The sequence below is a fragment of the Lepidochelys kempii genome, chromosome 2 (assembly GCF_965140285.1).
Source record: "Lepidochelys kempii isolate rLepKem1 chromosome 2, rLepKem1.hap1, whole genome shotgun sequence".
Classification (NCBI taxonomy): domain Eukaryota; kingdom Metazoa; phylum Chordata; order Testudines; family Cheloniidae; genus Lepidochelys; species Lepidochelys kempii.
In genome coordinates, this window is record NC_136381.1 from 183,707,349 (window position 1) to 183,719,403 (window position 12,055).

At 38.4% G+C, this 12,055-nt stretch overlaps 1 protein-coding gene across 2 annotated transcripts in view; it reads right to left on the minus strand.

The window, feature by feature from the left end:
• ITPRID1 (ITPR interacting domain containing 1) overlaps positions 1-12,055 on the minus strand; it is an 85,475-nt gene that overhangs the window by 55,871 nt on the left and 17,549 nt on the right. For both annotated transcript variants that reach the window (XM_073329499.2, XM_073329501.2), the window contains exons 5-7: positions 9,896-9,947; positions 8,908-8,994; positions 8,094-8,296 (exon numbers count right to left, since the gene is read on the minus strand). In XM_073329499.2, coding sequence (XP_073185600.2) covers positions 8,094-8,296; positions 8,908-8,994; positions 9,896-9,947 — 342 coding nt within the window. The remainder of the gene's footprint in view (positions 1-8,093; positions 8,297-8,907; positions 8,995-9,895; positions 9,948-12,055) is intronic.

Genomic DNA, 12,055 nt, shown 5'->3' on the forward strand with positions numbered 1-12,055 from the left:
TACTACTCAGCATAAGTAAGGGCTGGAGAATCAAGCCTCAATTTCCCAAATACCATAAGCCAGATCTGATTCCAGTTATTAAGACTGAATAGCGATTTGTACTATGAGTCACCCCACTGAGCTCAGTTGGTCTACCCAGAGTACGGTGCTACTCACTGTGTATCAGAATCAGTTCTCAAATACTTACAGTTGGCTATCATCCAAGACTCCTATAAATGTATAAACCCTTTAACTGGTAGCGATTAAGTACTGTAATTTATGTCAATAAATAGTTCACTGAATTAACCAATACAACCCCTAAAGGCTCTGTTCTTGCAAGAAGTGCATTGTCCTCCACAGACAGAGCAGAATGCACACACACAGAAGTTTCATAAGGTTCCCACAGCTTGTTAAGCTTATTAAGTCTCTGTAATTTGCTGGCAAATATTATTCCACAGCATAACAGCTCAAGGGAAATGATTTAATTTTTCATCTGTTTTATTAAAAAAAAAAAAAAAAAAAACCCCAAAGAATTTTGGAGATTTCCATCATTGTAAAATGTTGTCAGGTTATTGATAAAAGGAGCTACAACACATCTGCCTGTATATTGTGTCCCAAACCCTTCCTGAGGCAATGAAAATGTCAGAAGGGCTCCTGATTCCTTGAGAAATTCACTGAGGGGAATAGATGGCAAAGTTCTAACATTCTTGGCTTCTGTGTCTCCTAGTGAGCAGCCAAATTTATTGCATGTATTCTGCATGCAAACTGTTAAAGCCGCTTCACTGATGATTAGACAACAAGGGGATATTTAACATGGATCTGAGCTGGGTCTGTGCATGAGGGACCAATATCATGACATATAATTCCTGACTGTTACCATTTCTCTCTGAGACTCATGTTTTTCCAAACACTGGGATGGCAAAATCCGCTGAAGTTAAAAATCAGGCAAAGTCTTTTTAAGGACAATGACAAAGCTTTCACTAGCTCTGGTTAAAAACTAGTCATTGGATCTATCAGTATACAGAGTACACAGTGGTATTTTGGGATATAAAGATTTTATTGGCATGAGTTTGGGATGATGGTATGACTCACTCATGGCTTTGCATATCAATGATGCCATCACATATTCTCCAAATAAAACATATATCCTCAGTATTGTACATTGTTAGGCTGTTAACTGTGTCAGGATGTAAAAATGCCAATTTCTAATCTCTTCTGAATTATTAGTGACAGAATTGTCTAACGTTTCTGATTTAAATCAGAACCACCTTTTATAGTTTGAAATAGATTGCAAAAGCAAAACAACATGTCAAAAACTATCTCAGTTTCTGACAGCTAATGAATGAATCAAATGATGAGGAAAAAGAGAAGCAAGCAATAATTCACTAATTGTGAATGTAATCAATGCACAGGGTCAAATCCATCCTTTGTGTAACTACACTGACTTCAACCAAGTCACTGGAGGAACCACATCAGGCTAACATTGCTTCATTGCTTAATCCTCCCCTTGCAGGCAGCCCCATTGATTTCAATGGGATCTCTCCAAGGAGTAATGTTTAAACATGTGAGCAAGATGAGCAGGTCTGAATTTAGCCCACATTACTTACCGAGCTTTTAGCTCTTTTCCTAAACACTAAGGACCCAACCGTGCCAATCCTTACTCACTCAAGTAATCCTTGCCCATGCATGCAATCCCACTGAAGACAATTAGACTACTCATGTGAATCAGGGCCTATTCACATTATAGCTGTGAGATCCTGATAACAGTACAGTTATCCCCACAGCCATTTACAACACAGCTGAAATCTGTAGTGTAGATGAGACTAAGTCAGGGGTAGTCATTAGGCAGACTGCGGGCCAAATCTAGATCGCCAGATGCTTTTTGAATGAACCCCGAAATCTTTTTATTGACTACTTATCATTATTGTTATTACTTTTTTTATTATTTTCTCTGGAGCCTGGACCTTGACCATCCCTTGACCAAGAAATTTGGACCTTGACAAAAAAATAATGGCCTACCCCTGCCTTAAGGAATAGAGATGAGACACTAGAATTTGCAGTTGTGTTGTAATTGTCTCAGGATAATTATGTTGTAAACAAGCCCACTGACTCAGTTATACAGCATGTGTAATTTGGTCAGTGTCTAAGAATTTGTAAGGTCAGGTCTCAAATAGCTGAGGAAAAAACACACATTTTAGTTTATCTTTACCTAAATCCCAAGGTAAATTGTCTAGAAGACTACTATAAGGATTTAGAATCTCATAAGAGGCCATCACTGAAATGAATGAGGGGCCTTTTGAGTTTCTAGTGGTGACTGGAAATTTTCCAACAAAATGTTTTTTAAATGGAAAATGCAGTTTCTGCAAAAATATTTCCATTAAAAAAGATTAAGCAAAATTGAAATGTTTATTTACCAGTTTGAAAATCAAAATGAAATATTTAATTTTGGTTCATGTCATCTTGGTTTGTCGAACTGAAATGCTTCATGTCAGATCAGCTCTACAATGATGCATTGCAGTCTCCCCTCTGATTGAACTGCTGTGCTGGATCATGGGAGTCATAAGACCACAGTATATCTGAGAGATGTAGTCTGGCTGGGGACTCCAGCCCATAAAGAAGAATGAGTGCATGAGGCACCCAAACTACAACTCAGATGAAGCACCATGGAAGCTCAGGAGTACACAAATGAGTGTTAAAATGAAAGGAAATTTTTTAGATTTGTGAATGTTGAAATGTTTTCTTTGGATCAAATTAAGGCTGATGATTAATCACAGTTAACTCATGCGATTAACTCAAAAAATGAATTGCGATTAAAAAAATTAATCGCCATTAATCGCAGTTTTAATTGCACTGTTAAACAATAGAATACCAACTGAAATTTATTAAATATTTTGTATGTTTTTCTACATTTTCATATATATTGTATTCTGTGTTGTAATTGAAATCAAAGTGTATATTATTTTTATGACAAATATTTGCACTGCAAAAATGATTAACAAAATAAATAGTATTTTTCAATTCACCTCATACAAGTACTGTAATGTAATCTCTGTCCTGAAAATGCAACATACAATTGTAGATTTTTTTGTTACATAACTGCACTCAAAAACAAAACAATGTAAAACTTCAGAGCCTACAAGTCCACTCAGTCCTACTTCTTGTTCAGCCAATCACTAAGACAAACAAGTTTGTTTATATTTACAGGAGATAATGCTGCCCGCTTCTTATTTTCAATGTCACCTGAAAGTGAGAACAGACATTCACATTGCACTTTTGTAGCTGGCATTGCAAGGTATTTACATGCCAGATATGCTAAACATTTGTATGCCCCTTCATGCTTTGGCCACCATTCCAGAGGACATGTTTCCATGCCGATGATGCTCATTAAAAAAAAATAATGCATTAATTAAATTTGTGACTGAACTCTTTGGGGCGAGAATTTGTATGTCCCCTGCTCCGTTTTACCCACATTCTGCAGTATATTTCATGTAAGAGCAGTCTTGGATGATGACCAAGTGCATGTTGTTCATTTTAAGAACACTTTCACTGCAGATTTGACAAAACACAAAGAAGGTACCAATGTGAGATTTCTAAAGATAGCTACAGCGCTTGACCCCAGGTTTACGAATCTGAAGTGCTTTCCAAAATCTGAGAGGGACAAGGTGTGGAACTTGCTTTCAGAAGTCTTAGAAGAGCAACACTCTGATGCGGAAACTACAGGACCCGAACCACCAAAAAAGAAAATCAACCTTCCGCTTGTGGCATCTGACTCAGATAATGAAAGTGAACATGCGTCCGTCCGCATCATCAGCATGGACATATGTCCCCTGGAATGGTGGTTGAAGCATGAAGGGACATATGAATCTTTTAGCGCTTCTGGCATATAAATATCTTGCGACACCGGCTACAACAGTGCCATGAGAACACCTATCCTCACTTTTAGGTGACATTGTAAGCAAGAAGTGGGCAGCATTACCTCCTGCAAATGTAAACAAACTTGTTTGTCTGAGCGATTGGCTGAACAAGAAGTAGGACTGAGTGGACTTGCAGGCTCTAAAATTGTACATTGTTTTATTTTGAATGCAGGTTTTTTTGTATATAATTCTACATTTGTAAGTCCAACTTTCATGATTTGCACTACAGTACTTGTGTTAGGTGAATTAAAATACTATTCTTTTATTTTTTTACAGTTCAAATATTTGTAATCAAAAATAATTATAAAGTGAGCACTGTACACTTTGTATTCTGTGTTGTAATTGAAATCAATATATTTGAAAATGTAGAAAACATCCAAAAATTTTAAAATAAATGGTATTCTATTATTGTTTAACAGTGCGATTAATCACAGGATTAATTGTGATTAATTTTTTTAATCACTTGACAGCCCTAGATTAAATATGTTGAAATGAAATGTTTCAACCTTTCTGAATCATAATTTTTTGAACTTTCCATCTCACAAAAAATATTGACATTAACAAATTTTGGTGTATTGTGATTTTCCATGGGGCATAAATTCCAATATTTGAACAGCTCTAGGAACTTAACACAAAATAGGAACTGATGCTGGATCTTCACATATATGCCCTCCTCCTCTTTAAGCAATATTTCCTCTGTTCCAGTGAGTCACACAATAAATATTGCACTCTGGATTTTATAGTCAAAATATTAAACTGTCTTTCAGGGATGTTTAGAAGAGCTTCAAAAATGCAGTATTTAACATATGCAGAATATGATATAGAATAACTTGGGGAACCTCCATATTGATGATCCATAAGTACAAACTATAAAGTTTCTCAAATCAGACATGCACAGAAAATCAAAAAGGAGGAGGAGGAGGAAGACAGAAGGGGAATGGAGTGAGTGAGAAAGGAGAGAAATTTGACTGACATGTTTTTCTTCTTCTAAAGACTTGTGTTTTCTGGCTATTCATTCCCAGCAAAGTCCTTTCCCATCTGAGGATGACATGAGCTAGCTAGATTTTCTAAAGAGTTCAGCTCCTATTTAGACACCACAATAAGTAGCTCGATTTTCAAAATAGCTCAGCATTTTGGGTGCTTAGCTCTTATAAAAATCTGGCCATCTGTATCACAATGGGAGCTGCTGGCTGCTGAGCTCTTCTGAAAAATCCGAGCTGAAACCTTGGCTCCATTGAAGCGAATGGGAGTTTGGCCATTGATTTAGATGGAGCCAGGATTTCACCTCTGGCTTTTATTTAGGTGCCCAAAGGATTGCTGAGCTCTTGAAAATCTGGCTCAGTGACTATACAGAAGAATCAATTACCACCAATCAAATAGAAGCATCAACAAATAATACACCAACTGAGCAGCAAATGCATTTGAAAAGGTCAGATCAGCAATTAAACAGCTCTAGAAACTCAGGAAAATAATAAATCTGACTTTACTGTGGAAGCCAATCCCGCAGTTTATTCTCCCACCACAGCCACCAACAGGCAAACCCAAACAGAAAAGACTTCACTGGGAAATTAATAGCTGGGAGATTTCAAAAACCAACAACCCTAGGTTTCAGAGTAGCAGCCGTGTTAGTCTGTATTCGCAAAAAGAAAAGGAGTACTTGTGGCACCTTAGAGACTAACCAATTTATTTGAGCATAACAACAACCCTTGAGAGACCATGTCGCCTAGCCAGACAGACAAATCTCTTCCTCCTCTGTCATCCACTCCTTTCCTCTCTCCCAGGCTAGATCTTAATCCTTTGCTCTTTCATTCTGTCCTTTTTTTCTCTTCTCCGTCACTCTTTTGTTTTTCTTTTCCTCCTTTAATCTGTCCTTCCTCCTCACTCCCTCCTTTCGCTCTCATTGATTTTCTTCTTTCCCTCTCCTCCATCTGGGGAGTTCTCTCACTCACACACCAATCCCGTTGATGTGTGGGTTTGCTGTAAACATTTAGATGGGCACATGGGTCTATGAAACATTTTCTGTAAGGGTGGACATTTCTGTTGCATTTCTCATTTGATAATGTAAGGCTTACTTGATGAAGTTTCTGAATAGGAAGGCAGCCAGTATGTATGAGATCCTGCCTTGATGAGCATCTCAGGAGCAAACTGACAGGTTTCAGAGTAACAGCCGTGTTAGTCTGTATTCGCAAAAAGAAAAGGAGTACTTGTGGCACCTTAGAGACTAACCAATTTATTTGAGCATAAGCTTTCGTGAGCTACAGCTCACTTCATCGGATGCATACTGTGGAAAGTACAGAAGATCTTTTTATACACACAAAGCATGAAAAAATGGGTGTTTACCACTACAAAAGGTTTTCTCTCCCCCCACCCCACTCTCCTGCTGGTAATAGCTTATCTAAAGTGATCACTCTCCTTACAATGTGTATGATAATGAAGTTGGGCCATTTCCAGCACAAATCCAGGTTTTCTCCCCCCACCCCACCACAAACCCACTCTCCTGTTGTAGCTCTTGAGGGTCATCTGGCTATCATTGTGCAGTGGACAGGCGTGGAAGCTGTGCAAGAATAAGAATTGCAGACTTGGGAAGTACAGTCCAGATTTTTTAAAAAAAGGAAGGTGAGTCTGAGCAACAGGAGGAGGAAGGGAATGGTGTGATCAGCTGTGTGTGGCATATGTGCTGAACAAAGCTGGTAGAAAAAAGGAGCGCAGTATGAAAAAAATCTCCCTTTCCTTTGAAAAAATCAAAATCTGTAATTTCAAAAATTTGAAAAATGTCAACCAGTTTTAATGCTGAGGCTGAAGAACAGATTCTCACTACTCTGCTGGTGGCAGGGTGTAGTACTGAGAGGGTGTTGGAAGAAGATGGATTGCAGCATCTTGACACCACAGAGCATGCATGAGAAAGGGCAGCAAGACAAGAATGAGTAAAGATAAGTGATGTAGTGAAGTGATCTATTTATCTTCGGTATTTATGGGGCACAAAATACCAGTTACTTGGATTATACTAAGAAACATGGATCCAGATTTTGGTAGGTTTACTCATGGTAGATACTTTAACACTTCTTCATATGCAGCTCCATTGGCTTCAGTGGAACTATTAGCTGAGTTAGGTAGTCTTCAGCATAAATATGGGGTAATTTGTATTAGAAATTGGACTATAGAGATTACAAGGTGTGGTCATAATCCTAAAATCCTGGCTATACTAAAGAGTAATCGATTGTAAGGCCAGAAGGGAACATTATGATCATCTAGTCTGAATTCCTGCAAAATGCAAGCCTGCGAATTTCATCAAGTAATTTCTGCATCAAGACCATAACTTCAGTTTGAGCTAGAACATATCTTTTAGAAAGACCCTTCAATCTTCATTTAAAATACCACAAAATACCACATCAGTAGGTAGATTGTTGAAATCTTCTCTTCCACATCGTATCTTCCACATATGTACCTTTAGACTGTGATCAAGCCACCTCTTAACCTGCTCTTTGATTAGTTACATGGATTGATCTTCTTAAGTTAATCTCCCCACTGTATTTTCCACTGCATGCATCTGACGAAGTGAGCTGTAGCTCACAAAAGCTTATGCTCAAATAAATTTGTTAGTCTCTAAGGTGCCACAAGTACTCCTTTTCTTTTCACTCTAAACCAGGTTTTCCAATCCTCAAATTATTCTTATTGCTCTTTTCTGAATCCTTTCACATTTTCAATATCCTTGGAAGACAGAACAACACTAGGTGCAAATATGTTAAAACACTGATTGTCCAAACATGTGTCTCCCAGACCTAAGCTTAAAAACAAAAAAACCCTCTAACATGGCTGTATCATTGTTCTCCCTTGGTGTAAAGACCTTGTCTGTGAAGTGCACGGTGCATTGCGGTTTCTATATAAGCAATAAATGAAATTTAAAAAATAACAGCCCAGACAGCAAATTTTAGCATAGTTGTAGGTGATATTACAACTGAGGGCCCGTTTACCCTATAAAAACAGTTATGTTAGAAGTCCTGGTTAGATACAGTTAAAAAATCATAATTGTATTTACCATGTCAGGAAGAAGTTATGCTGTAAGTTTGCAGAACTGTGTTTATGTTTCCTGAATATGGTCCCAGGTCTCATTCATTTTCCCTCTCAAGGTCCTCTCCCTGCCTCCACAACCCCCACTTTATTTTCTGTTGTTGCATCTCTGACAAAACACTCTCAACTTACCATATAAATTGGGATTCTCAAGGTCCATACGCTGCTTTTGAGCTTCCAGAAAGACTCGGATGTTGATTCCTTTTGCTACGGAAGCATTATTGATAAATCGAGAAGGGATTTTAGTGCAAATGTCAGGTTCTTCTGTCCCAAACCCCAAATCCAGTAGAATCTCAACTGGATCATTTTCCCAGAGCTCCAGCCATTCAGTGATGCTGTGGATAAAACAAAGACAATTCATATCACTGTCCTGACATCACCCTTCTTTTTGTTTAGCTCTTACATGGTTTTGCCTTTGCTCAGAAATTCTATTTCCTTCCCCCATCTCACTTTCCCAGCACTCCTCCACGAGGTGGCAGTTATATTCTTCCAGTTCAGAGGCCCATGATTTTTTCTCCCAGGGATGCATTAGCCTGGAAAGATAAGGCGGATCTAGAGTACGTAGCAAGAGGAACATTTGTAGAAGTTGATGTTCCTATGGATTGAAATCCTCTTTCTATCTACATCATAGATAAGGCACATGCTACAGCAATTCAGCCTTCCTCACATTGCCTCACAAACATGCCTCAATACTCACCTCTGATGTCAATGGAAAGCTTATCAATGGGCTTTGTATCAGGTACCTACTAATCAGCGGAGGGCCATTTTGTTCTCATTGAAGTAAATGAGAGAACTCCCATTAACTTCAATGGGAGCAGGATTGGGTCTCATGTATCTTTATTCTTTACACTCCATTTACTGGGTTTTTAATCCTCATGTATTTGTCAGTCTCTAAACAGGACTAATCTCTACCGCTTTGGATTGAAAATATCTGGAAACTACTAACCTTTTCGGTGCACTAGCAAGAGAATGGGACGAGTTGAAACTGTTCCATCTTGACATAACAGGAGTTTCTGAAAACTGATGCAGAGATCTACAGGAGTTGGAAAAAGTAACCATGAAGTCTTGGGGTCCTTTGGGATGTCATTATGATGTTTTTTCCAGAGTAAACATTTGCATTTTGTTTTGGTTTATAATGATACACAATGTCAAGGCCTTAGAAGAAGAGCATGTATGATACTGTGGCAATACACTTATTCTCAAGAACAGTATGTTACAGTAGGTGTTAAAATGTAGGTGTTAGGTACCAGTAAATGCTAATTATAAAGGTGGCAGAATGTCTCGCTTTTGACAGATGGTGAATCTTTGGGGAACCTTTAAGGAGCACAGTTTCTCTAGCCACCTACTTCTAAAGGATATAATTGCTGTTAACAAAGTTTCAGATAGAACAGGCTCACTAAGTAGCAACAGCAGGAACTACATTTCAGATTACATCTCAGTTCTTTGTATAGTTAGGGTTTCTGACTGTATTTGTAATAAATAATCTGGATCATAATGCCTGTTTTTAAGGAGCCAATCATTGTAGAATGAACATTCTGTAATCTGGTACTCTTTTTCTAAGGTACACATTTAATGCTTCTGTAATAGATGGACTTCACTTTACTCACATGTACCTACGGTGATTAGGGTCATTAATATAGTTATGGATGAAAAGTTGGTCCATTCTCTATCCTTCCAAGCTGCCCCACAAGATACAGCTTAAACAAGATTTAAATTTTGCTTAGGTCTTGTACTAAGGTACTAATGTTAAAAAAAAAAATAAAAAAACTATCTACTAGATATCTATCTATATCTAGTATCTATAGATATCTATAACTATCAACTATCTACTAAAAAAACTATCTACAGAAAAAACTTTGTGGTGTCTTTGAAAATATTAAATATAAAGTTTCTTCCTTTGTATCTAATATAGCCACGCATTGTCTGAAACCTACCTCATATAGCTTTGCACAGTCATTTGCACCATTTCTGGGTTAGCCAAGGAAACTGCAAGTAAGAAAATACATTTATATTTGCACTCCTAATGCCTCTCAGGACAGAAATGTTGTCACACTAGAACAGACGTAAGATTTATTTTATTGCATGACCATGTTATTATAGCAAAAGCAGCAAATATCACTTTCCAGCGTAGACAAGCCCTTAACATCAGCTTGAACGCCCAGTGGAGTCAATGGAAGTCTTTCCATTGACTCCACTAGGTTTTGGATTAAATCTTTAATGTGTTTGGGAAGGAGTTAAAACAGTCACAGAGCAGCTGAAACAGGTTTTGCGGGAGAAATAGTCTGGCTAGGAACCGGAAGCATTGAACACTGGTTCCTGGAGTTCTAGGGTGCCACAGTTAGGGGGAATAAGCTACACTTTGTTTAGACCATCTAATGAACTTGCTCACTACTGTAAAGAAGTGAGATTAGGATACAGTGTGCGGTGGCAGTATAATTCGTTGCTCCTTGCAACAATGAAATAACACACTCATGGATTCGGAATCTTCCTTGCTGCTTGGAAGTTGGGGCAGAATATTTTCCTGTGGCTAACAATCGATGCTGTTCTGTGGCACATGCCAATATCTTTTTACCTCTTTTCTTGAGATTCAAATATTTGCTTTCTATTAATAAAGCTTTGTCGACAAAGAAAGGGAAAAGCATCGTCTCTTGTTCTCTACTGGATTACTTTCCTGCTCATAAATCCTAACACAAATTCTTGTGGTTTACTCGCTGCAAGGATAACCATCAAAACTATGAACAAAAAAGGATGTCGGCATTCTGTAATTGCTATGGCAACATAAACCAGAACCTCTAATAGCAAACGCTGTGCTCAACTTGCACACGAATCTGCTACTTGTCTCAGGACACAACGTGTCTTCTTTTCCTGTACACAGCATTGGATCACCTTGCAATATTAAATTTATTTATTCTCACAGCACCCCTGTGAGCTAAGGAACTATTATCTCCATTTTACAGATGGGGCATTGAGGCACAGAGAGACTAAATGACCTGCCCAGGGTCATCCAGGAAGCCTGTGGCAGAGAAGGGAGTTGAGCCACAGCCCAGGCAAGCACCCTAACGCCCTAGCCCTGGAGATGCGCTATAAAAATGCTGGGTGCCTGTCAAAGGCAAAAGAAAAAAATGGTGGGAAGTTTAATTAGAGTTCTTCCTTGATAGGGCTCGCCAAGCCTTGCCTTCCAAAAGAACTTGATGCCCTGCCAACAGAAATTTTACCTTATAGTAAACTCCTCAACAGCGTATGTTACTGGGATCGAAACGAACACATGCACCACCCCTGTAAAAGTACAGGCAGCACTGTGGAAGTTGCTACTGCATGGTCATTTGAAATGATCGTAGCTTTCGGGTGTTTTGAGTAGCCATGGAACATAACTAGTCTCTCAGTAACAGGCTGAGACACAACATAGAACCATTTATCTTTGCATCTGAGGGTACCTGCTGAGTAGACTTTCATCCACATGTGAGCTCTCCACTTCCCTTTCCTGTCTTGAGCCTTAATTAGAAGATCCCCAAACTGGCAAAGAGTGGGATTGTAACGGGATATAAAGAAAGAGGACCTATACATTCTCAAACTAAGAGGCCATAAAGGTAGTGTGATGGCACAGTAGGTATGCTTCCTGATCTCTAAAAATGCATTTATTCTAGACTCTGAAAACATTTCATCTGATTACTGAGCTGGAATATACTTTTGGGAAAATAATGCCCTTTAGAAATCAGTCAGAGAAAGTTTATGACAACAAAACAAAACAAAAAGGATTTTCTAAGCCAACAGCAGCGCTAATTGGTGCTGTGTTCACAGGCAAAAATGTACTTACATATGTGCAGTAAAGAATCCATTTTGCAGGGTTAAATGTAGTATCTAATACTTGAGAGGGACTAGGACATTTTAGCAGCACAGAAGATGCTGGATATTAAGAGAAGATAGGAGGAAATTTCATTTTGAAATTCTATACCTCTTAATTTTGAATAGGAAGTTGAGAATACCATGTTAGAATGTGAGCAGCATTATTAAGCAGTAATTTGGATCCACAGCAGGTACTCGAGATTTGAAAGCTTTGGTGGACTTACATATCTGAGAGGAAACAAGGGGTTGGG